This window comes from Rhipicephalus sanguineus, chromosome 8 (genome assembly GCF_013339695.2).
Source record: "Rhipicephalus sanguineus isolate Rsan-2018 chromosome 8, BIME_Rsan_1.4, whole genome shotgun sequence".
Lineage (NCBI taxonomy): Eukaryota > Metazoa > Arthropoda > Arachnida > Ixodida > Ixodidae > Rhipicephalus > Rhipicephalus sanguineus.
This window is the reverse complement of record NC_051183.1, coordinates 107,655,763-107,682,558: the sequence shown is the minus strand read 5'-3', so window position 1 is coordinate 107,682,558 and position 26,796 is coordinate 107,655,763. Positions and strand designations below refer to the sequence as shown.

Here is a 26,796-nt window from a genome sequence, read left to right as displayed (position 1 = left end):
TAAATGACACACAAACAGACACTGGGAGAAGTCAACTCTTTTATAAGTTCTGTGACCTTTCGTTTTCTTTCAAGAGCCCAAGGAAACGAAGAAGACGCAAATGTGCGGACATCTATATTTAAATGCAAAATACTGCAAATAACCTCACCATCAGACATGAAAGCCATTATTTGTTTGGCGCAGCACTTATTTCAAAAGATAAATGGTGAGTCCCACCTGGAAAAAATGAGAAAAGGAATTTGTTGTACAAGTTGGAACATAGAAGAGAACGGTGTAAACAGGCGAAAACTCGATAACATTGCACGGCTCCAAAGGGACGAACATGCTACAATTAACCATGCTGAAGCGACACGCGGGAGAAGGACAACTTTCAAGGCGCGAGTCGAAACAGTGAAGGCAAAGTAACATCATGGCACTAGAAAGACGCCCAACTTGCGTCTCTAAAACACGACTTTAAACACTCACACCTCCACACATTCGAAACCATTCCGAATAGCGCAAATGGCGCAAAGTAGTTTTTCAGAGTCAAAATAGTAGTACAGGCGCTTGAACGTAAACGTTAATGCATACCTTGAAACAAGCTCCAATAAGCGCGGCCAATAAAAGTCAGCACGTTCGAAAGTGAACGGAAATCGTAACCTACATTTCTATTAGCACAGTGTAATCACGCACGCCGCAAAAATTACGCAGTCACGTACTTCTGAAACATGTCACGTATGTAGCTCGTGATGGAAGAAAACATGCATTTTCATTTTTCATGGTTTTCGAATATAATTTTGCACAGCTAAAGAAAATTACCTTACCTTCAAAGGACAGAGGCCTGTAGTTTAAAGAATCCGCCAATCGAAACAATGGCCAACGCACATCAAATTGATGGCGTCCGTCCCTCCATCTAAGCAGAAATGAAGCTGCGAGAGTCTCGCACCCAAACTGAGACGTCAATTTCTCCGCAGGAAATGTTACGGGCCTATAGGCCTAACTCCTGTCCGCGTATAACAGCCACTAACAGTCGCTCCAGAGGAACGTAGTACTTGCATGCAGGTTCACGAGTGCTGAACATGCCGCGAAGTAGCTTCTTCACAGCTGCGTTCATAATTTCCGTGAATCACAGCACTCGCAGAGCCCGAAACAAAGCGAGAGGAGACGAGCACGGCGAGCGCGACCGACACGTCCGAATTCCGCGTGCTCGACTGACGTCAGAGGTGACACAACGGCCGTGCGGATGGATACACCGGATACAGCACCAGCGCTACCAAGCCCGTCACGAAGTTAAGCGGTAATCGCTGTTATTAAGTCAAGCAAAGCTTGCTGGTTAATGACCTTTTCAGTGTGCATACTCACTGACGCGATGCAGCACAACACATGTATTATTCTTTTGGCGTTATTTTCTTTGTCGCAATAAGACATGGCCCGCAAGCTCGAGTTCAAACGTTCAAGTTTCAGCATTTTTTGCATGGAGCAAACGGCGCGGTGGCGTACGTTTGCCAACAGCAGGAGTAGTAATAAAATAAAATGAAAAGCAAAGATTGTCCCGGTACATCACGTTCCTCTGATAGCTCGTTGCGATGAGGTTTGAGATACACGGTCTAGTCGACGGCACCTACAGGCATGCGTTGTATTACGCGTCGAGACGCCGAGGCTCTCACTATCCATAGGTAGATAATTTTACGTCGTGCCCGCGATAGCATTAAAGAGCTCGTTTCGCAGAAATTCCGGTGTCGGCGGCGGCTTCTTTGGTTGCGAGCGAAAAAGCAGCGTTGGCAGTGAGCGAAAATTCTACGTAGGTGCAAATAAATATATGAGCCAGAGGCAACCCGCACTTCGGCTCTCCTTGTGGCACGGCTTGGGTCTCTACCGAGAAGCGAAGGCAGGCTAGCGTTCGGCAAGGCGGTACTCACCCGTATACTATGGACAGACAAAACATTGTTGTCATAAAGTTGCTGTTGAAGAGGGCGAAAACATTAAGCTTTACTATGCGTTTTTCGTGTGTGTGTGTGTGTGTGTGTGTGTGTGTGTGTGTGTGTGTGTGTGCGTGCGTGCGTGCGTGCGTGCGTGCGTGCGTGCGTGCGTGCGTGCGGATATCGCTATCGCGTTCAAGCTTAACGGTTTATAAATGTTTGTTACTCGCATGCTTCCACGGAAGTACATATATACTCGGCTGCTCACCCGAAGATTGCGCCCCGCCAAGGTGGTCTAGTGGTTATGGCATTCGACTGCTCACCCGAAGGTCGTGGGATCAAATCCCGGCCACGGCTGCTGCACTTTCGATGGAGGCGAAAATGTTTGAGTCCCGTGTACTTAGATTTCGGCGCACGTTAAAGAAGCCCAGGTGGTCGAAATTTCAAGCGCCCTCCACTACGGCGTCTGTCATAAACATATCGTGGTTTTCAGACGTTAAACCCGATATATTATTACTATAATACTATTACACCCAAAGATTGCGGGTTCAATCCAGGCCGCGGCGGTAGCTTTTTTATTGGCAGAGAAAGTGCTAGAGGCTCATTTACTTCGATTTAGGTGCACGTTAAATAGTCCCAGGTGTCTCAAATTTCCGGATATGAGCCCTCCGCAACGGACTGACTTATTATCATATCGGGGTTTTGGCGCATAAAACACCAGTAATTCATTAATTATGCTTGCTTTGTGTGTTCAGCTGCAGTACAGTTTCTGCGCAATACTGTGTACTAGCAGGTTACACTTATGTGCGTTGCTTCTGTTACTAAAGCAAGAAGTCAGCATGCATTGTTGCCGCATGAAGTTATGATATAAGTCATTCGGTTAGAGCTAGTTAGAAAGGACAGACTTAAAAAGTCATGTTCAGGTGTTTGAATTGGACTGCAGAAGACTTGTATATTGGCCTGGTGAGCCACCGGTGGCGGCGCTGCCAACGGCGCTCCGGTGACGCAGAGGCGGGGATTCGGCTTTTGTCGTCTGCTAGGCTGCGGCTAGAACAGCAGCATGTTCGTTATAATTCGCTCGCGTCGCACGGCGTTCCTCGACTGCTATCTGTATTTTCCTGTAATGATAGTTCTTTAGATGGCTGCTAGCATTATTGGAGGTTAAGAAACGTTAACATTAACGTATCTTCTATATCCACAGAGCCATCGCGGTCAGGATCATGCCCCCGAGTTCGTAGCGTCACTCACTGGGCTGGATGGTGTTGAAATAACTTACGTGAAAGCGCGAACGTCCCGCCAGTCGAGTTAAAGAGAGTCTACGCTGCTTTGGAGCTAAGCGCGATCAATTTCACGGCTTATTCGCAAAAGTTAGCGTTATGTAAACAGACTTGAACGAAAGTTAACACTCCACTCCGAATTGCAGTAAGTACACGGAACGTTTGCCGACAAAATAAAATTGATTACTTCATAGACCAGCGGGTTATTGCGGACAACTAGCGGTGAATTGGGTGAAGTGGATTCACATTAAATCTTGTTACACGTACTATCGCCCCCGAATGAAACGCCAGCAGTGGTGCGCGCGGTACAGTTCGCACTCTTATGATTAGAGATATATACGCTGTTTCGGTTTGCCGCTCGTGAGCCAGATTCATGCTTCCGATTGAGCAGTGCTGCCTAATCGGGTGTGCGTAGCTGTCAATGGTGATGACAGGACGGCGCGCAATATACAGTTCCTAATGCCTGTGGACCGCGCTCCACTGTTCGTGTTTCGTTTGCCACGGATAATACGGATTGATAAACAGTAGGAGAAATGGGCGATTATGTCGAGGAAGAGGAGCAAGATAGTCGTTTCCCACCATTATTTTGGCCCTTTGGCTGGTTTTTGCTATTCTTTATGGCGCTGTAACAAGGGTAAATATTTTACGCCGAAAGCTTTGGATTCGTGATCAAACGGGAAAATGCACCGTCGGCGAGCCTATTCGGCAGCGTCAACACGAGTGATGCAAAAAATTCTCACATGATGACGTCACTTTATGACGTCCTGATGACACCACAGACCTCCAAAATTTGTGAGGTCATAACGTCACGTCACATGATTAAGTCATCGCATGACATCGTTGGTTTGAATTGCCTCCATGATTGGTGAGTCGATCACGGAGGCAATGCCTCCGATCCTCGAGGCAGTGCAAAACCACGTTACGTCCAAAAGACGTTCGGAAGGGGGCGGGGAAGGAACAATACATCGACTGAACAAAAAGAAGAAGATGAATTTCGCCTGCGAGCCGTCTTAGGCAAATGCATAGGGGCCCTGCGAGTCTTTTTAGTATGTGACTGCATCACGCCCTATCAGGAGTCGACCGTTGAGAGTGAATTACGCTAATTTATAGTAAATACATCTTGCTACGATTTTCGATGCGAAAGCTTTGTATTTATCTACGTTAGTATGATTACACTAATTCTGTTCATCATGCTTTCAAACAGCCGGGAACGAGTTAGGAAACGTTGATTTGTTAACGTAAGGATTAAAATATGCTACAAAAATAAAGACGACTCCGCACGACCTACGATATATTTCATATCACCGTGGTGCATCCCTGTTTGACACATGCTCTCAACCTTTTTATTTCTTGTTTAAACTTCAACTACATACGACACGCTTACACGGCAGCCGCTGAAAATTCGGATTTAATCAAAAGTTCTGGCCTGTAACGCCCTTTATTTCATTTGAATGCCATCACACGTCGCTTGTCACGCGTTTAAAACTCCGAACAAAGGAATTGAATCGAAGGAGCAGGCTTAGCAACCGAACACGTGCAGCACGCGGTATACGTATATTGCGCTTAAACGCCGACACGGTAGCCGAAGTCCGAGCGCTGAAATTTGGGATTTCAAACGGGCCGGAAAGTCATTTGAGTGCGCCACGGGATAGAACAGTCGCGAAAGAAATCATCGCCATACATGCAGACGTACACATTCATGGCTATCAGACGACACCAGGAGCAATCGGCACTGAACGTGCTCCGACGGCAGCTCCGCTCGAATTCGCTGGGCATTTTACATTCAGTACAAATTGCTTTATGGACATGCCCATTCATGTTTCAATAACTCGAGCAGGGCAGACTGGCCGGTAGCGTCAAGTAACCTTCACGCAGCGAGCGCGAAGAGCGGTACCCGAGTCCCTCTCTGACGTCACACGCGAGAGGGCGCCACTCAAAGATATCGAGGCCAATACCCTTTCATCAAATAATCAGCCAGTGGAACACCTTGTGTGCTGATACTGTACCATTGATTCGTTTCTGCAGCGTCATGTTCGGTCATGTATTCTCTTGGTTGTCCCTTTGCTGTGTTCAAATAAGCGGTCATTATTTTTATTTTCACCTTTCTGTATTATAGATGTGAGTACTGACTGCCGTAGAATAGTATTCGGCAATATGGAGCAAAAATAAATGCAAACATTTATCCCAGAATTGTCTAAGCGTCACGGGTGACACCTATGGGTCAATTGACTGCGTGAATTGACCCATAGGTGTAAAATTCAAAGAACACCAATGGATGTTGTAGAACAAACATACTCCCATTGTACACCTAAAATTAAAAAAGGGTGTGCAAAGGTTGTGCAAAAAAGACATTACACCCTTTCGGATAATATTGACAGAAAATGGGGTGTACGATAGGTGTTTTATTTCAAAAACACCTATACGAGTGTGAAACGGTTTGCAGTATACGATTGACTTGCCATCAAGTTTACGATTGAATGACTGCCACTAAATAATAGCCTATTGCTAGTTTAAGGCCCCTTACTAGGCTATTCGAGGAACTACTAAATATTATAAAAGTTCCTTTGGTCACCGCAAACTGCCGCAAGGCCAAATGGAGAATATCCGTTTTATTTTCTCTGGAAAGGGAACTGCATTATTACAACATACAATAACATCCTTTGTTGTGGCGTCGCTAACGTTCCAGTTATAACAAACATTTTTCTCAAATATCCTGAAACAAAGTAGGATAGCTGGCCTCAGAGGTGGGTAAAGAAGGATGTTTTCGAGCATACATGATTACATAAAACATAAAACTACAATACATATACCTCAGAACTCTATATCCGCCGACTTGATTATTTCTCTTCGGACATGACCATTCGCACTTCCGGATATCCGTCTTTCTACAATGCACTGTACACATGGCTCGAAGGTATTACTTCGTTTTAGGCTGTAGCTCATACTTCAAGCAGACACGATCAGATTCAATGTATCCTTCACGTTGGAGATCCTCCAGGGGAACAACAATGCCGGAAAAATAGGCGCCTGCATTAGGTGATTCAGTCGGCCTGCCAAAATTTTCCAGCTTAAAGGGACTAGTATGCGAGAACTCGCGGTATTTGGCTGGAGATGAATGCATAAAGGTGACCTTGACATCGTGACTGAATGGCCATTGAAGAAATTCGTCAATCACGCCTTTGTGCAGTCGCATAAGCGCGTGCGCTGACACGGAGTTCTCATTTTTCTTCAGGTACAATCCGAAGGAGAAGTGATACCCGCACAAGTAAATGGTGCATTGAAATGCTCAGAATAACCTTTCGATATCGCCGTTTCTTTCAACGCCTTTAGTCCTTTGACATAAAACACGTTTTGTGTAATCCCCAATGTGCCGCTTGCAAGAGCCTGACTTTCTCTCACACCGGACGCCTCCTGGCCATTTTTGCTGTCTGAAACGTTTGACGCATCACGCATGCCAGAATATGTCTTGCACTTTGCTACGATGACCTCTGTTGCCCGTTCCAGTGCTTTACCGAGAACACCCTCGAAGGAGCTAACGGTTTGTGAGACTCTTTTCAGTCGGTTGTCGTCTGCGGCAAAACGGCGTCTTAACTCAGCATTACTTCGCTCCAGCTTATCGATGCACTGCCTTGTTGCGCCTGCGTCGGCTGCGACTACTTTAACATCTGCGCTTAAAAGACCAATTATTTGTGCAACTTCGTGATGTCTGCCATCTTTTGCAGCCAAATCTTCCTTGACTTCTCTAAGAGCGACAATCCTTGCTTCATTAGTGTCACGCGTTTGCTTCTGTGACGTTTCTATCACTGTCTCCCTAAGCTCATTTACAATGTGCAAGACCTCCTTTAGTTGATCGCATTGGGTATGGTGCTCTCGTACAACCTGGTCAAGGCCAAATTTCATTTCCCCGACATGTTCTTCCAATGTTGTCTTTAAATCGGGGAACATGGCTTCCTGAGCCGAGCCTTGGAGTGGTTTCAGCTGTTGGGCCTCGCTGGACAGTTCGTGCGTGGTGCAGTTACTTCTCCGATGCGCGCACACATTCGTGCAGAGGACGAGAGCTGAGCAGTTCGGACAGCGCGCTGTGTGACGGACGCAATCTTCATCAAAGTGCTTCAGCATGTCTGAAACAGTCATGATGGCGTCGCAACCGTTTTCCTCGTTCCAGCATTTTACCTGCAACAGAAGGATTGTTTTATATCAGCAACAAAGAACTTGAAGATCATTCGAAAATTCCATAAAATGAAACATGCAGCTAAGCTCCTTTGGCAATAACAAGGACACATATATTTTGAATGTTCATTCTCGCAACATTAATATTCTTTCATGCACAAGGAAATCAGTGTTTTTATCAAACCTAATCAGTGGTTTCTTAAACTTTTTTATCAAACTGCGATTTACATATTTGAACTACTTGAAAAAGCGTCAGGGCTTTTATGAAAACACCATTGCAACGACTACGATGAGGTTCGTTACACTTGGAGGAAAGACAAAGTTATTATACTTCCAAAACTGTCTACTTTTGCGAAGTCAGAAAATACAAGCTCAGCATTTACGATTCCACTATTCCGCTCCTCAGCTGATACGACAATACTTCAGACGAAGCGGTACCATTTTCAGCAGGAAAGACAGAAGACAGAAAGAAATAGAGAGAAGGGTCGGGGGAGGGTGCAGAACAAAAACGCCCATACAAATGGTGTAGCCATACTAGTCACCCTTGAGCAGATACATCGCAATATTGTTTGTGTAATAGATTGAGCGCAAACGAACGGGACACAAGAGACAAGACGACTACACGAGCGCTCACTACCAACTGGTTTTATTCGGAAAAAAACACGAGTATATAAAGCACAGTATACCACAAGCGCGGCTGCGCACGCATCAAATGGATGAAAAATAATACAAAAGACAAAAGGTTATATTAAGTTACGCTGAATCAACTGAAACTCACTCCCCCGCAAACATACCGACGTTTGGCTAACACAATCGGTGCCTTTCTTTTTGATGTGAAATGACTCCAGAAGCTCACGTGCCACGGTGTCTCTGCTGCGGCCCAGTATCTTCAGTTCAGTGAACAGAGGCTCACGGTCGCACTCCCACGCAGTGCGCCGGAAGGTGTGCGCGCCGATCATTTGTGAGCGACAGCTCACGCTCACGTGCCCGGTCGTTGACACAGCGGCTCGTTTGTCCAATATAGGACTTCCCGAAGCTCAGTGGCAACTCATACACGACGCCTCCGCACAATCCCTGTAAAGCCGGGTGTGCTTTTTTCCACAAGACGCTGTCTTTTTTACCTCTCCTGCTATGCGCGCACAAAACTTTGACAGCTTGTTCATCGCTGATATGACAATATGCACATTGTGCCTAGTAGCCACTCTTGAGCAGATACACTGTGCACACGGGCTTCATGGCGCTCTTCTGTCTTTTCTTGCTCCTCCTCTTTCCTTTATTTCCTGGAGCAGCGACCCCCAGTGGCCACCAGAACGGTTTCCGCATATCCCGACGACCGCAGCCGTTCCACCTGTTGGCCGAAACTGGTTGAGGCAGCATGTTCGCAAGACTTCTGGAGCGCGGAGTCTAAAACAAGTGAGGCAATTGCTCGCTTAACACTCTTAGAATAGGCCGAATTGAACGGCAGCAGAGGTTTGCGGGAGCGTGGGTTTAGGCCCAGCAAACATGGGAATGCGACAGGTTCAGCTGTACGTTTTTCGACGTAAAGCTTAACCACTTCCTAAGTTGTTGCCTAACCACTTCCTAAGTTTTCTCATATTTACTTTCCTTTTAAGCCGCAGGCCTAATTGATTCGCCCCCGTGAAGCTTCGCTAATACGGAGAAGAGAGACATAAGATGGTAAATGGCGACACGATGAAGTACTTCGAGCACACGAAAGTAAAAAAAAAATGAAACATACGATGAGATCGAAGAAGCATTCCGAGGCGCGAGAAAAATATTTTCCAACACTCGCAATACAATTTATCCGTATTTTCTTGCCATCTTCTCTAGTTTATTTTCAATGTTAAAGTTAAGTGGTCGTAAAAAAAGTCAGTTTCGCCGCAATGGCGAAGCAATGAATGCGATAGCAACAAGTTGGAATGTAACGTGAAGAACGGAAAGCAGCTCGAAATTGCCAGCGCGTCGCTCGAGCCCAAAGGACGCACGAAAAGAACGCACACAGGACGAGCGCGAACTATCATGCGTCACAGCTCGATACTTGAAGCACACTGCTGAAACATAAAGCAGGACGCACGAAACGAACGAACAGGTATACCAGGACGAGCACGAACTAAACGTCGCAGTTGTTACTTATTCCTGTTTGAACAGCGCCCTCCTTTCGCAAATGCGGCCGCTGCAGCGGGCGAAGTGACCTTCGTACGCTCTGTGATTCAGCGCGGAGATCGCGGGGAAAGCACAAAACATACAACCCCCCGCTCTACCCCGCCCGCCCTCCTTCTTTTCTTGAGATAAGCGCACGAAGGCGACCACGCCCTGTAGGGCGAAGAGCATCGGCGTTCGCAGGAGGGGGCGGCGACCTTTAAAGCCCAGCGCCCAGCGCGCTCCTCGCGCCATCTCGCTGGTAATGAAGAAACGCTTATAAGCGCCTGTCGTCTCTAAGTCCGGCCAGCGGTAAAGGGTGTGTATATAACGCTACCCGTTAGCTACGTGGACGATCTGCGTTTCGTGGCGTAGTGGCTAGAGCCACGCGCTGCCGAGCGAGAGGTCCCTGGTTTAATACCGCGCTTCGGAAGCATTTTTTCTGAATTATTTTTCTTTGCGGCTTTTATGTATATATATATATATATATATATATATTATATATATATATATATATATATATATATATATATATATATGTACTTATACATATACGGTGCGTGACGGCGGCGGCGACGGGGATGGACAAAAACCAGCCGAAACTGTCCATGAAATTGCTATCGCAATAATACGGCAAACGTCAGGTCACAACATAGCACCAAACACGCCTAACATTTATCAGTTTTCCAACCCAGGAGAAAAAGATGCCGCGGAGTTAACAAGATAGCGTGCGACAGCCGCTCGTTTGATGGCCTATAGAACTGTGTGTGAGCCCGCGTGAGTCACAAACACGGCGTCCTCCAGGCGCCGCTTCAACTTCATCGAACCAGGGAAGGCATCATCTCTCCTAGGCGTTGCACAGCTTGAGGTGTATGCCGGAAGATCATTCGGACGCGAGGCGGTTGGCGCGGTTGTTGAAGTCGCGCTTCGATTTAACCAGGTTTTACGCTCCGTGCTTTGGTGACGTGCGTGGTCTAATCGTGTTTTGTACGTTGATGGCGTCTAACTGGTGACACAGTAAGCAAGGACACTCGTAAAAGTGCGAGGTCTGCCACAAATCAGCCACGAGGCAATGCAACAGGGACGTTCAGTGCGCTGCGCGGCCGTTGCAACGAGTTGCATTGCTCATTCTTCGCTTGCATGAGACACAATTGTCGAGCGTGTTGCATCCGTTGTTACGTTGGCCGAAGACAGCAGTAAATGTAATACAGGTAAGCAATGTACTCTCTTGATCACGTTATTTGCTTGTGCATATATGTTTATGTCGCGTATTTACCTGAATTCGTGATCATGCTTACGCTACTGTAAGAGATAGGTCGTGTCAGAAAAATAAAGCATGTAATGCTTTTATGCAATGCATTGTTATGGGCAGTATTTGCTCTGCGTTAGACATTACAATATGGGTGTTTGGGCATATATTATGAAACATCCGACTAAGGTCATCTGTAATCATACACGTAGTTTAGGCGGTATCAACAAAGTGCCCCAGGTCAGCGTTGCCCAGACGAGCTCTGAGTGCGCAATAACTCGCTTCTGTTCATGGCAGTCTGGGCTTTTACAGCGAAAGCTGTTATGAGATCATTTCACCGGCCGTTTTTGGCGCCGTAGTTGTCCGCCGCCGTCGCCGCCACCGCTGCCGCCGCCGCCGGTGTCCGTAACCAGTATCGCTCGAAATAAGAAAACAAAACGAAATAAGAAAAAAAATCCAGGATGGAACGAGGTTCGAACCTGGGCCCTCTGCGTGGGAGCCCAGTATTCAACCTCTGAGCCATGCCGGCGCTTGAAGCTGTTTTGCAAAAAGGTCCTATGCAGGCTTCATGTCGGGAAGGAACCACATTAGCATATGCAATATAGCGTGGTAGAAGAGTAAAATAAGCACCAAGCGTCGCACAACGCGAATTCTGTAACCAGGCGTCGCACAATGCGAATTGCGCAACGAGTAGGTTGTTGAATGCTTCCAACCCATTACAAGGGCTCTGCCATAATTCTTCGTCGTCATCAGGCACAGCATCAACAGAGTGCGCATATTGCCTTAAATGCGTTTAGCAGGTACTACGGCTCTCCGTAGAATGACGAAAAATAGCACAGTGCCTGCTGCCCTACTTCTCAAAAATTACAATGATTTATAGCGTAGTGGGTTCCTCGCAAGTTCACTTGTATTGGTTGCCAAGGAAGCCCATAAGCGCATTATCATTTCCTCGGGTCTCAGTAAAGTTCTTCGCCCTCCCCGTCTCTCTCCCACGTCAACGTATGTTATACAGCATGACGGGAGAGGGAAATAGCGACCGGGCGTCACCCAGTGCAAATTACAAAGCTGGTATTTGTATTCCTATGATTTATAAAGCTATATTCAAGCGTTTTTTGACTCCACGGGGACACGCTAACGGAAGTTGCGTGTGATATTCCCGTAATCGTACCGTAAAGTGCACATCGTTTCAATACTGACGTCTGTGCTCTAAAGTGAGTGCGGTTGTTACGTCAGATCATAAGGTACCCTTTAAACACCAGTGTAGACGAAGTTTTTGGTAAGCCCTCGATGGGAACAAAACTACTTCACTTATAAAACACGTCCATCCACCTCGTAACGCTTAAAAAACGCAGCATAGACAGTTTTTCGCCGACTGCTTCGCATGGAAACCGATCCCACAAGCCGCGAGATCTTCCGAATGCTATTTTTTTAATTATACCCCACCCCGTGTCTTCAAATAGCCCCTAAACAACGTCCGATAGTTTTTCAACATTTCAAGTAAACACGCTCATCGTGAATGCCGTCACGACAAACGATGCCACGCGTGGTAGCGCTACAAACCGCGGGCGTGCCACAAATTCCAAGAAACCATCCCTTCTGCTCTCCCGGGCCTTTCCGGCCTCCCTAGTGACGTGTGTGACGTGAACTTGTTGAAAACTGTGACGCGGTATGGAGGCGATGCTGCGATTGCTCGAACAAGAACCTACGACTTCCGGTTAGTCTGCAAGCAGTTGCCCGCACTCCTTGCTGCTCTTCGTCGTGTTGCACGCGTGTGCGCGCTTGCGAATCGGCAACTGCGGCCCGTAACATATCTGCACAATCGTTAGCGTAACACAGTCATGCCTAGAGGTCTGATACGCTGCGCGGACTAAATCTGACATTGTTTGCGATGGCTTTAACGCGTGTGCAGTGCTTGGCTGCAAAAGCGCCGACTGTAAAAACAAAAAGACGCGACACGTCTCACCGTACGGGTCCATCATGGCGGCGATCCTTTGAATGTGTGTGCGCAACACAGGGCCCAAACCGGCTCGATTCGTAGGAGCACGAGCTGGCACGGCAACAACAGCGGTTAGCCGACAAGCACGGGGTTCACGAAGTGGCAACCGGATGTGCCCAGTGTTTCAAAGAGCGCGTTAGCGAAAACGGTATGTCGCGTGAGATTGGAAGAGGTAAAGCGGCTTTGGGAAAGGAGACCAGCCAAAGAGCGGAGGGCAGCGATGGAAAGAGTGAAACGAGCGATCACAGCGTTTTCGATCATCAATGTGTGTAACTCCGCTATTCCGGCACCGTTTAGGAATATTATAACGGCTACGTGTTTGTTGTAGACTCGTGCACAACTGTCACACCACAACTAAGTTAAGAGACCCGGGTGGTTTGGGGGCCCTTAAGGAGAAGCGCGGCTCTGATCACCTGTTATTTTCAGGAGACTCCGCTCAGTATAACCCGTGCTCCACCACCCTGGTGTCGCCTAACAAAGGGTACGTGCCTCTTTTTTTTCTTTCAATCTTCTATATGCGGCACATTCCGGACCATTCGCTACGCGCACGATCGGCCCAGGCCAAGTGTCGCCTAGCAACGAAAGCGTGGCCCTTTCTTCAGTGTTTCTTTCTGCGTACGCCTAATCTTTCGTTCTTCTTTTAGCGGCTTTATTATGCCCCGTACAAATATGTACACAGAGTGATGAGAAGTTTCACGGAGGATGTCATATGGCCTACTTTTTCTGAATGCACGCGCTGTTGCTTCAGAATCATCCTGGCACACGTCTGCTTAGAGCACGACAGTTGCAGTGTCCGTGGCAAAAGATGTACGTTTCCCTCATCGCAAGAAAAAACACAAAACATTGTCCTTTGGAGTTGGCTTAGACCTTGAATGCATCATAACGCACACATTCGACAACAAGCATCGTGTCGTTCGAATGTGGTCTGCTAGTAAAACTGGAAACTACCAAAGTAAGAAGAACATGTGATTGACTCAGGTGATGACACATATTGAGACACACACGGAGACGGGGAGAGAGAGAGAAATAAACAGCGCTGGTCGTGTGTGTTTCTTTGCCATCCGATTTGTATTTGCGCTGTACAAGTCAATCAAGATGAATCAAGGCCAACTAGCCCGGTTGCCAATTCTCTCTCCTTAGTGCAGAAAACCGTGCCTCTTGACGATCTTCCTGGTGCGGTAGAACAAGTTGTGGGGCAAGCTTGAAAGCTCAGCTTCCCAATGTGCTCGAGTCCACTGGTTTATCCGTAGCATTGTTGCAAGCTGCCGCAATCAGTGAAAACTACCATATGATAAACAAGGCGAAACAGGTTGATTGGAGACTAAAGCGGAAACCTTTTTTTAGCTCTCCCAGTTCGGCCCCAATAAAACACTTAACACTTCTGCGCTCTCGTCGACTCAGGGCAGCTTGGGTATAGAGCAAACGGTGGTGCTATTCCTTTTCGATGAAAGAAAATCAATATGCTGGAACAGGATGAGCGTTTCATCGGTCCGTAAAGCGTTTACTGGTTCCCGCCCGCATTTGCGTCGTGGTGGTGCAAGTTTGAGAGCAGGTAAAGCGGAATAAAAGCATGACAGAGTGATCTCACGTTATAGAGCTCCTGCTCAGGGGTAGCCTCCTTTAGAATGCTCGAGCGCAAGGCGCGGAAGCGTTGCATAGGCGGCCTGGACCGCAGAGAGCCTACAGTGTGTGGTCGTGAGACGCGGAATACAATTTTCACAGCATAAGCCTACGGAAATTTCTTTATATAATGACGTGATTGCTGTGTTAAAGGAAACTTCGGCACAGTTGTTTGTTTCCCAGTGGGCAGGCGACAGTGACCACGGTCCAAAGTGGGGGGGCTCCGCCCTCCTAACTTTTCTCAAGAGGGGGGGGGTGGCTAGCGCCCCCTTTACGCCCCCGGTAGATACGGATATGGGCATGACACATTTTCCGCCCCATGCTAAAGGAACACTGGTGGAAATCTGCAAAGTTGTCTGCTTTGTTCATGGAGCAATACTTCTTTCTACGTCTGTTTGTTGCGGCGTGAAACGCGCGCGCAGAGATCTAGAAGACAGCGCCGCCGGCACAACGCGGAAGCCACTCAGCGCGCTAAAGAGGCAGAAAGCCTGCACATCACGAAGGGATAAGCGACCACTTGCCCCACGAATAGGGAACTTTCCCTCCCAAGGGCATCTACGCAAGCGTGCGTACAAACATGCGAGCGAGGACCGAGGGGCCTATGCATGCGGCAGACGTCGATTGTTCAGGGGCCACAACTACCAGCTCGTTTCAAGCGCTCTACGGCCTATAATTCGGGCAGTATCTTTTAGTAACTGCAGCTACAATATCTGTCACATCTATCAGTTGATGTCACAGAGAGGAATCTGAGAAATTTTGCAATGTGCGAGGCGGTATCACGATTTGAAGACGTCGCGTCTATAAGAGCACGCAAACGACGGCAACCACGCCAGAAGCATCATCTGTCGTGCAGAGGCAAAAAACCGCATTTCCTCGTGACGCTACCGCGCCGCCCTCGCGCACTGCTTCAGCCGAGAAGTTTATCTTCCTCGAGTACTTCTTTTTCCGTGGCTGCGGCACACCTGTCTGATCAAAGCATGCGATGACCGAAGCTTCTGGAATACGTCGAAGAAAGAAAAGCGAAGGAAAGTTGAGACGTAGAGCGGTGGCCGCATGAAATCTCCGGCAAGCCGTTTTGTGTAAACGTATACCGTGTACTGTACAACGTAACCTCTATTTTTACGAGAGAACGCTCCATATTGGAGAATTCCCGTAACTTCTATTTTAAAAGTAAATTTGTTTATTTTTGTAAACGTGAATATTGCAAAGATTACTAGATAACACCTATTTTATAGGAACACAAACCTGTGAAAATGGGCACCTTCAGTAAACGTTAACGTGCTTAGAGAGTGCAGTAAGAACCGAAACTAGCTTTTAAAAACATACTGTAATTACTTTTTCAGAGTTCACTAACGCGCTTAGAAGGACATTTTCTAGGCTCTTCAGAGCTTGGCCTTTCATTTCATGCAAAAAATTCGGCAACTGAACATTTTCGTGTCAGTAGCCAGTTAACAGCTGCGAATATGGCGTAAGCATCGGCTGTAAAAATGCTTGTGTCGCTTTGCAAAACAGCGGCATCCAAAAAGGGTGAGGCAATCGTTTCATAAGACACGTCATGATAAGGCTTAGATGCGTCTGTAAAAAATGCAGGACAAAAATATCTGTCCTCTAGTTCTAGAAACAACATACAGATATGCGCAACAGGAGCGTGTTTCGCAGCATCTACAAAAGACAGGTTATAATCTACAAGCTGCCACTGCCACGGTGGGAGCTATACAGCGGGAGCCATTAGACGGTGCTCGACGAATGGGACACCGATTTCCCTCCACCATACCTCTTGAACGAATTGAGTCGGGCTCTCTCGCTACACGACTATTATATGAAATAGACGAGAGATGGGCAGGTTGTTTATGATAGGACATGTGGTATATACAGCGTTTGCACTTACTCTAAAAAATATACGAATGTTGCGTAGGGCCTCTGAAGCTTAAACGACCACTCGTATGACTCGACATAAAGGCTTTCGACGGGGCTTGTTCGGAAGGCACCCGGAGAAAGGCGAATTCCTTGATGTTGTGTGGAGTCGAGCAACTGCAAAGCGCTTGGTGTGCAGGACTGATAAACCATGGCTCCGTAATCTAATCGTGTGCGTATATTGCTTTCGTGCGAGTTCCTGAGACACTTGCTGACACTTGTCCATGTTGCGCGTGACTGTACTTTCAGTGTATTTATTGTTCTCATCTACCTGTTTCTAAGAGATTTATTGTGTGTAAAAAGGTGAGCTTCGCGTCTAGGATCAGGCCTAGGAATTTATGCGCCGACTCTACAAGTAACAGTCGACCATTATGGTCAATTCGGGTTTTTTGGTGGAGGCCTCTTTCTCTCTTGAAAAGAGAACGCGGGTACTTTTTTGCGGATTTATCCCGAACCCTTTCTCCTCAGCCCACTTGAACAAATTCTTCAGGCTGATCTGTACCTGGTGCTCCCAAATTGCAAGATTGCACGATTGAAATGCTATGTGGGTATCATCAACACATGTACAATAAAACAGTCTGCGGGATGCAACGACGCGACGAGTTCATTTTATAATGAAACGTGTATAACTGAGGACACCACTTTGTGGTGCTCCCTTTTCCTGCAAGATTAATCGTGACGGAGCACGTACAACTTGAACACGGAGTCTGCAGTTTTGCACGTAACTTTCGATTATATTTAACACCCTGCTACATATGCCTAAGTGTAAAAGGTTTCTCAGTATTCCAAACCGCCACGTGGTGTCCGAAGCCTTTTCCATGTGAAGTAACACAGACAGAAAGACCTGTTTGTGGACAAACCTTTCACGAAATTTCGCCTCGATAGGTGTCAGGTGGTCAGTGGTGGATCGATCCTCTCGAAGCCGCACAGGTATGGGACAACAAGTTTGATTGATTTTAGGAAGTGTTGTAAGCGGCCGTTCATTATTTTCTTTAATATTTTACATGGGCCACTTCTTAGCGCCATAGGCATGTAGCTTGAGCCACAAGGTAGATTTCTTTCCTGTTTCAGAAATGGGATTCCGATAGCCCCCTTCCGAGCAGATGGACTCTCTCCAGCGCATCGCACAGCCACTCTCTTGCCGCGGGCCGTGAGGGTGCCACAGTTCCAAGCACTGTTGGTGTTCTTCAGTAAAACTCAACCAAAGTTTGTGAATCACTCTTTTGTGTATATATGTGCGTATGTGACAGTACGTACTGTTTGTGTGTATATGCGATTCATTGTATATACCATAGTCATCACCCGGCACCCTGAGTAGCCAGCCAGGCGATAAACCAGGCTAACCTCCCCGGGATTTTCATTAAAGATTATTATCTCTCTCTCTCTCCAGACAACCATATGTGGCGTCTTTTTTTCTCAAAGAGTCAAATGCACTTTAACTGAAACTGAGAAAAACACACTTTTTTGCTGCTGCCAATATGGTCGGGCTTGTTCCAACAATTTTTCGCAAGTGTATTCCTGTCCCGTAAGTACATGAAATCTATATTGTGGTTAAAATCTATATAGACCACTATCGTCGGTATTCTTGAGTAAACAATATATTTGGCTCTTATAGATTGGAACATTTCATTTGGGCTTGAATTAGCTCATAAAAGAAGTCTAAAACGATTCGAATGTATACGGTATAACAATATTCTGCGATAAAATTAACATCATCCTTCTGCTTCCGTCGGTGCCGTCCTCCGTCACGTGGGCGTAATAACGATAACTAGACCTGAAGACCGAGTGTTCCTTCCTGGCAAAAGGCGCACCATTCTGGATTGTCGGCAGCGTTTTCTTGTTCTTCGCATCTATTGAAGGCCTTCAAAGGTGTTCCAGCTCTTCTTCTTCTGAGCTAGTTTATGCCATGCCATTTCGGATCACTTCTTCTCTTTCAAGGAATAGGTCGGTGCCCGATATATTCATTTCATATATCTTTTATTTCAAATATGACGTCTTGAAGAGAAAGAAGGACATGTTACTGTAGAGCTAAACTCGAAATGGAACGCTAAGGGGCCAAAAATGTAGTGAAATCCGCCTCTACTGTTTATATTCGAGTTTTGCCCTACAACATCATGTCCTTCGGTAAATGTCATCTCGCCCTAGAAAAACTAATTGTTGAACGTACACACGATAGCAAAGGAACTCGAACACAAGTAAAACAGATTGGATAAGGCCATGTCGGTTCTTTTGGTCACGATTGTGACGCAGCGCTGGTTTAATGAATGCGGCTGAGTTTGATTGAAACAGATGTAGCATTTGGCTCATTTTGTATTAGAAACTGCCTTTTTGAGTGCACGTTACAATCAGGAATTACCCCATTTTGATTCCATCTGTTTTAGAAGTGACATCCAATTTAGCACAGTTTCGGTTTCTTCAGTTGGCTCTTTTTTTAAAAAAAACGCCACATATAGTGTTGCAAATGGAAAGGAACGTTTTCCGTGTTTTCGAGGGTAGTTGTTTCAAAATCTGGTCAACAGATGCCAATTTAGTGCGACTGTTCAATGACGCCAGCAGTTCTGCTATGATAAATGGTTAATTATATGCGTCGTTAATTATATAACTACTTTATTATATTATTATTATTATTATTATTATTATTATTATTATTATTATTATTATTATTATTATTATTATTATTATTATTATTATTATTATTATTATTATTATATTATGTATTATCCCCTTCAGCGGCGGTGTGTACAATTGTACACATTAACTTCGGAGGCATGTTACGCACCCAGTGTTTCTTCAAATGGCTGGAAACGCACTGTGCGCATTTGTGCAGGCTTCCTGAGTGGACAATTAGCGGTCATTTAACTTTATTGTGCTGCATATTGCTGCAGAGGATCACTGTGCTGGAGACACTACCATGTTCGACGATCGTTCGATGTGCGCGTTCCAGGACCAACGTCAAGAGTATTTTTTTTGTTTGCTCGAAACGAGTAAAACCAAAAAACAACCTGTGCAAGCATTTTGGACCTAATATTTGATTCTTTTTATGCAAGGATTGAAGCTGACTCATTGCAGGATAATTAGATAATTAATTACATGCTAATTAACATTAATTATTGAAAATCACACAAAACAACACATTCCTCCATTTTCTTTCTTGGAATGTACTACTGAATAGCTTGGAATCATGCCATGAGAATTTGACGCATTTGCAGACAGTGCATCATAATTTGCGCCCGAAGGGGTTATTATACAAATACTTTATGCGTCGTTAATTACATAACTACTGCACATGCGTCGCATGTGCAGTAGTTAAGCTACAGTGCCTAGAATATTCTAGGCACTATAGTTAAGCCGACAGAGACATCGCGCGCAACCTCCACTTCCACGGTTGCCAGGTTTGGCTACTTTCCGCCAATTTGGCTACTTTTTAGACCGGTGGCGGCAGAAGAAAACGTCTTGGCTACTTGGCTACTTTTTGGCATCTTCCTTGTTCCCTCGATTTGAACCAAGCTATCAATCTCTTGTCACGTTGTAGCCGCTCGCCTTCCAGGTTCCTGTGTCAAAACATGGCGACCAGGGCGCATTTTAAATTCCCAAAATTGAATTAGGCGCTATCATTAAACAAAAAAAGACTTTTGGATACGTTGCTGAGACTCGGGGGACAACTGCTACGTGGAGTCTCAATTTGCAGACCACCTATTTATTGCTGAATGCGACTTTAAAGTGTGAACGGAAATGAACAGAACAGTCGAAAGCACTGTGCATCCAGGAAGCTCTGCACTTATCGACAATGGAAATCGGATATCCGACGAACTGTCTGTGTATTTTTATAATTAGGTATGGACTGCAACTCAGAGGTATTAACAACTCAGACTGCGTTATCACGCGAGAAACGATTGCAAGAGTGACTACAATTGATGATTTATTCACAGAAACTAATTTTCAGCCCACTCGAGCAGTACTCATTTTTATGGTCGTCACTACGCACGTACTTCTGGTCCCTAAGAAATAAAGTCACGCAGTACCCGTGAAGAGAGTGTCATGTCTGCAGCAGCGCTGAAAACTTCGTCATCCTGCAAGAAATGGTTGCTAAAGGCGGCGATTTATGCTTTATTCTCAGCACCTATGATTTGAAAGGTTTGTTGCTCTACTTGTTTACATTTCCACCAAAAGCCTCTTGCATTTAATCATTTCGGAAAATACGTCGCAGTTGTGAAACTGCAGTTCACTGTGTGAACTGCAGCTTCACAACTGCGACGAAAGGTGGTCTTTGGAAGCACACCTGGCGCAAGTACATTATCGTTTGCAAGTAAGACAGCGGTGGCCTATCTTCGGAACCTAAAGCATCTTCGTGGATCCTATATGTATGGACGGATTCTTAGTTTCGTATCGCCTGTTTTCATGGTCTCTAGCAGTTCTCTTGATCTAAATATCAGTATTATACGCTTGTTTGCGTTCTCTGTGTTATCCTTTCGTATTTTGATTCTTTGTGCGATTACAGCACTTTGATGTTTCGAGCCATGGAGAAGTTAACGTTCAGAATGGTTCAGAAAAAACGCCAGGCCTGCGCTGAAACCGCAGCACAGTCACAGCGAAAGCTAGAAGAGCGGCGTTGTAAGCTCTCTTGGGGCTACAATACAAGTACACTAGAAAGGTACCCACTACGCCATAAATCACAATTTTTCTGAAGTTAGGAAGCACCTACTAAGCCATTATTCGTCATTCTGCGGAGAAGCGAAGCACCAGCTACACGTCTGTAAGGCATTATGTGCACTTTGTTGACGCGACGACTGATGACGATGAAGAATTATGGCTCAGCCCTTTGTAATGGGTTGGAAGCTTTAAACGGCCCCCAGTTATGTAATTTGCACTGGGTGACGCCCGCTCGCTATTTCTCTCTCCCATCATGCTGTATAACATACGTTGACGTGGGAGAGAGACGGGGGGGGGGGGGGGGAAGAACTTTACTGAGACCCCGAGGAAATGGATCATGCGCTTATGGGCTTCCTTGGCAACCAATACAAGTGGACTTGCGAGGAACCAACTACGCTATAAATCATTGTAATTTTACTGAGACACCGAGGAAATGGATCATGCGCTTATGGGCTTCCTTGGCAACCAATACAAGTGCACTTGCGAGGAACCCACTACGCTCTGAATAATTATAATTTTTGAGAAGTAGGGCAGCAGGCACGGTGCCATTTTTCGTCATTTTAGGGAGAGCCGTGGTACCTGCTAAAGGCATGTAAGGCATTATGCGCACTTTGTTGATGCTGTGCCTGATGACGACGAAGAATTATGGCAGAGCTCTTTGTAATGGGTTGGAAGCATTTCACAACCTACTCGTTGCGCAATTCGCATTGTGTGACGCCTGGTTACAGAATTCGCGTTGTGCGACGCTTGGTGCTTATTTTACTCTTCTACCACGCTATATTACATATGCTAATGTGGTTCCTTCCCGACATGAAGCCTGTATAGGACCTTTTTGCAAAGCAGTTTCAAGCACCGGCATGGCTCAGAGGTTGAATACCGGGCTCCCACGCTGTGGGCCCGGGTTCGAACCCCGTTCCATCCTGGAATTTTTTTCTTATTTAGTTTTTTTTCTTATTTCGAGCGATACTGGTTACGGACACCGGCGGCGGCGGCGGCGGCGGCGGCGGCGGACAACTACGGCGCCAAAAACGGCCGGTGAAATGATCTCATAGCAGCTTTCGCTGTAAAACCATCGTCAGAAACGGCACCATGAATGGTTTTAATGAACTTATGTGAGGTGACTATGACGAGATATTCAGTGATGCAAAGGTAGGGAGCTTTTCGTACTGATTTCTGTCTCTCAGTTCGAGGAGCAGAGATTTCTGTCTCTGAGTTCGAGGAGCACATCGCAACTGACTATTTTATACACCTTGTAACATGGTCCTAGTGTTTAAGTTGTGCTTCTTGTCAGCAGAAATGGTGAGATCGTTCACACAGTTTCATCATACTTTTAGCTGTGAAGAACGTGGTACTTATGGTACTGCACTCGCGTCTTGTTAAAGAAGTGGATGATGCTTCGGTGAGTACTATTTTCAGGGCACAATCAAACTTCCAAAGAGGTGTGCTCAAGATAGTATATGTGCTATGTTTCGGCAGCGGAGCCAGCCACCCACCACCGTGCCCAGCAGGAGGCCATTGCAGGAAGTTCCAGACAAATCGTGGAACGCGAGCTGTACAACGCTTATATAACGTAATATAGAGGAACCAAGATTGGGAATCCACACAAAATTAGCCCTAGCTGCCAAGAAATGTGAAAGTAAACGTAAGTGGGAAGAACACAGGAAAGATTAAAAGTAAGAGAGAAAGACAAAGATAGGAGAGGAGGACATGAAAAGGTGACTGCTGATTTCTCACGGGCGGGTCCATACGAAGTGTCGTCTACGTGAAGCCGGGGCCTTGAGGCCTGTGTTGCTTCTACCGAAGGGCCTTACAGGTCCAATCCCCGGCGCCGGTTCAAACCACAGGATCCCCTTTTCCCCGGACACAAGCCACGAACAGCGAGGCGTGGGAGGGGTCCGAACACACCTCCCCGCCCTCATCGACGTGAACACAACGTATTTCAATCTCCACAAGTGCAGATTCTGCAAGGCATTTCTTTCGCATAAATTGAACCAGAATTCAACACGATGTTGCTCCGCGCCTTGAGAACGGACTGGGTATTCACGGCAGCAACGCTGGACAAGAAGTGCGCGTAGAAAGAAAAAAAGAAAGAAAGAAAGGAAAGAAGAAAAGAAAGACAGAAAGAAAGAAAGAAACAAAGAAAGAAAGAAAGGAAGAAGGAAAGAACGGGACAGCTTATGTGTCGAAATAAGCTCTCAGCGCTGTGACAATGAACATTATTTTTATGCCACCATAGGCATATATCTTTCGTTCATGGAATAGCGTCCCCGGTTGAGAAGAGCAAAGCAGTGAGGCTTTTTCATTGCTTGGCAAGATTATGTTCAATTCCACGAAACGAGCAACGCAAACAGCAGTCCGCCATTCCATGCACGCTCGTAACTGTTTACCCACCGCTCTACATATAAGAAAAAACTAATTTGTAAGGTAACCAATAGTATGACTATCTCAGCGTGAAATCACGTACCGTTGTGGATATCGCGCAGTTATACATACGATTTTCTAGAGCTATCTGAAAGACGCATTTGTTAGGAAATCAGGGAGGCCTCTACAACCTTTATTTCTAACAAGAGCAGAAACATTGCGACTTGAAAAGCTATATTCGGATACAAGTTTAGAAGTCTGCGGCATTTTCTCCTGAAAAGCGGATTTACACTAGCCAGCCCCAAAGGACTTGCACTTCAGGCTGACGTCATGAGCTGGACGGCAGGTGCCTCCGCCTTCGGAGAACATTGCCGTGTGCTTGAGCGGGACTACTTCTCCAGTCGCGGAAGCCAACGGCTGCCGTGCTTCGGTCATGTGGTCGGAGCTTCTCCGCACTTCTTAAGCTTCATCTGACTACAGTAATATCTAACAATCTCGAAATAAGAAGGCAGCCGCATTTGTCTTATTCGTAGAGTAGTTGCGTTGTTTGGTCCGAGTTTCGCACGGCACATACGTATCAGAAAGTGGAGACAGCCAGCGGGCAAATAACATAAAAAACTGTCACCATGGTGCGCAAAGCTTTCCAACCAGCACTAAACAAATACTTTCTGTCATTCAGTCACGGGTGCAAGCAATTATATTAAAAGATGGCAGTCCGCAAATGAGCGGCGCGATCGTTTAGCGACGATTAGTCATTTCGGCATTCTACCGAACCATACCACGTCGAATTGGACGGAAGATTATATCACGCTTAACCAACTTCAATGCGCTTGCTTCTTTTCAAGCTTGAACCATTGAAATATCCACCGAAATTTATTCAGTAATTATCTGCCGCACCTTGGACATTGTTGGCGAAATGGGACCACTGTTCTGGCAACAAAATACCGGGATTTCAGACATTTCATGCCCATGCTACATTCAGAAACTCTTATTCAAAGCAAACTTAGCTGATACTATCTGTTATTTAAAAACAATATCTCTTTCGCTCGTGAAGTCAGGATATTTACCTTGCGCCTCAGCAGATTTTTCAGAGGAAAGATTCTCCATTCAACGTCTTTTTCAAGGAATTTGTCCCCGTCCAGTGGACATTCGTGAATCTCGTCGACCAAGCACTGCGAGTAGCACGTTTTGCACAGCACGTGTCGACATGGCAGAAAGGTGGTCGTGTGGGGCAGCAACCCGCAGACAACGCATATTCTGACTGCCGGAATGGGCTCGGCGAAGTGAAGAGGTCTAGAGGCCAGCTCATAGGAAAACCCGGACAACGTGTACCGCTGCATTTGAATAGCCACGAAGGGCGCAGCGCGTCCACCGAATGGCAAACGTCGCCAAATCAGCGCTCTTATCCCTGTCACTGCCGTCCGCTCCCCACTGACGCGGCGGATGCCAAAGCTACTATCAATCCAATAGAGCAACGCCCCCGTCGCAGTTGTCCGAGGGCCCCACAGCTCGAGTCACGAATGTGCACTTCTGAGCATCAGTGTGCGTCGTCGTTATCGGCCGAAGAGTTATCGCATGCAGACAGTGTTATTCCGCGATCGCCCTCTGTGGCGCGCGAAAGTTCGTAAACACAAGAGCTTTAAATAATTTACAGGCACATAAAAGTTCATCGAACCTTAGTAAAGAGACAATATCGGCTCTTTTTAGTGATATTTTCGGTAACTTTTCAAAACACCGTTTTTGTAAGACAGAGGCAGTCGCACTGCAGCGGTGACCATCACAATGTGTGATGGGCAATGCAGGACGATTTATCTTTAATTCATAAAAATCAGATGAGGAGTTTTGAAGCTATAATGCTGACAGCTCATAGTATTGAGCAGTATTCGTATAGCCTATAGACCAGAACACAGCGAATTCCATGCGCATCGCCATATTTGCATCGCGCGTCGCGCCATCTATCGCACACGCGACGAAACAACATGCGCGGGCTGCCACGCCAGCAGACGCTACACAGAGCAAACGTGAAACTCCCGAAACTCAGCCCGTCGGAGAGCGTGTTTCGCGTCTTTTCTAGCCTGGACATTTTCGCTGATTTTATTGGAACATCAAGAACAACATTCTCATTCAAGTCCGCAATGTATGCAGTACCTGCTGAGCAGGCTGCGGAAGTAACCTCGTCAAATACGTACGCTGTTACATTTGTAAAAAAAACGTTCTCGCTGTAGTCCGCGTGAATCATAATTGCAGTGCAGCTCGCGAAAGAGTGAAACGATGTTTTGTTGCCCCATATTACAAGTTGTGCACAAAGTTTTGTGAAAGCTCATCATTTCATCATGCATCGCGTAATAATTAGAGTACGCTTTACGGGTTGTTTCGCCGGAACGTAATTTTTGTTTCACGAGCGCTCTTACAATAATGCGTCTTGCTCACAAAAGCGGGCTATCAGAGAGTATAACCTGCAGTATCGTTCAGCGATCCCTTTTGGAAGCTACCTGTGCGATTTTATTCTTGTAACGATGGTGCTTTACAAGCGAAACTGTGCTACCCTTAGTTAAGCCGGTTAGTTACGCCTGCGACGTAAAGGACACTGGCGCGAGTACTGTTTACTTACGTGCCAAAAAATGTATTATGTGCAGCTGGATTCCTCGTGTCCAAATAAATTTGGGGACATACCAAACACTAAAATGAAAGCACGAAATTCTGGCCAGCTGTTTAGGAGCACCGTGCCATTTATTACTTTTTGAAGACGAAATCTCGAAGGCGTGGATGCCATCAAAAGCACTAAAGTTTAATACTACGTTGAAAGTGGCAAAGCATGCTGATTTCTTGTGCATGAAAGCGCTACCTTGCTCTAGATTTTCGTCAAAGGAAACACTCAAAGGTATGAAGTGCACCCCCACACAAAGCTCGCGGCTGCCTTCAACCCAGCTGCGTGTCACGCAAATTAGGTTCGCAAAATGAAATAGGTGGACATCACACTGCAGAATACACGCAGTTAGTGTACTTACTCGCGCATTTTCACTCGGCTCCTAGTTTTTTTGCTTGAATCACAGTTATCCACCCGTGGGGAAGCTGAAAACACCGCAGCGGCACTATTTCCGTGGCGCGTCGTAATAGTCGCAGACAACGCTAATATTCTCTTGTTGCGCTGCTTGTTTTGGCATCCAAAGACGACGCAGTAGTGCCCAGACGAGATCTTATACGCTGAAGCGGCGTGAACGGGTACTTTTTCGCACTTTAAAGCCTCAGAACTGCAGCTTGCCCTCGGCGCGCCTCGGCAGTCCGGTCAGCCCGGCGTCTGGGTGCGAGAGTATCCGCTCGGCTCGCCAGCAGCCTGGGTGCGAGACAGGCGTGCTCTGGTGTATAAGTGGATATGGGTCCTACCAAAAGCAGCCCAATTATTGAGCCCACCAAACTAATAGGGTAAAAATGGACTAGCCTAGTTAGATAATCAGGAACTAATCACTATGCATCGCCAATATTTACTCGGCCGCCACTATGGCAGAATCACTGCAAAATTTT

General features: G+C 46.3%; 1 protein-coding gene across 1 annotated transcript in view; it reads right to left on the bottom strand.

Moving 5' to 3' along the window:
• LOC119403426 (TNF receptor-associated factor 6-like) overlaps positions 1 to 24,619 on the bottom strand; it is a 32,974-nt gene extending 8,355 nt beyond the window's left edge. Inside the window, exons 1-2 of the mRNA XM_049418322.1 lie at positions 24,342 to 24,619; positions 7,052 to 7,348 (exon numbers count right to left, since the gene is read on the bottom strand). Coding sequence (XP_049274279.1) covers positions 7,052 to 7,348; positions 24,342 to 24,614 — 570 coding nt within the window. The 5' untranslated portion in view covers positions 24,615 to 24,619. The remainder of the gene's footprint in view (positions 1 to 7,051; positions 7,349 to 24,341) is intronic.
• Positions 24,620 to 26,796: the final 2,177 nt, after the last annotated feature.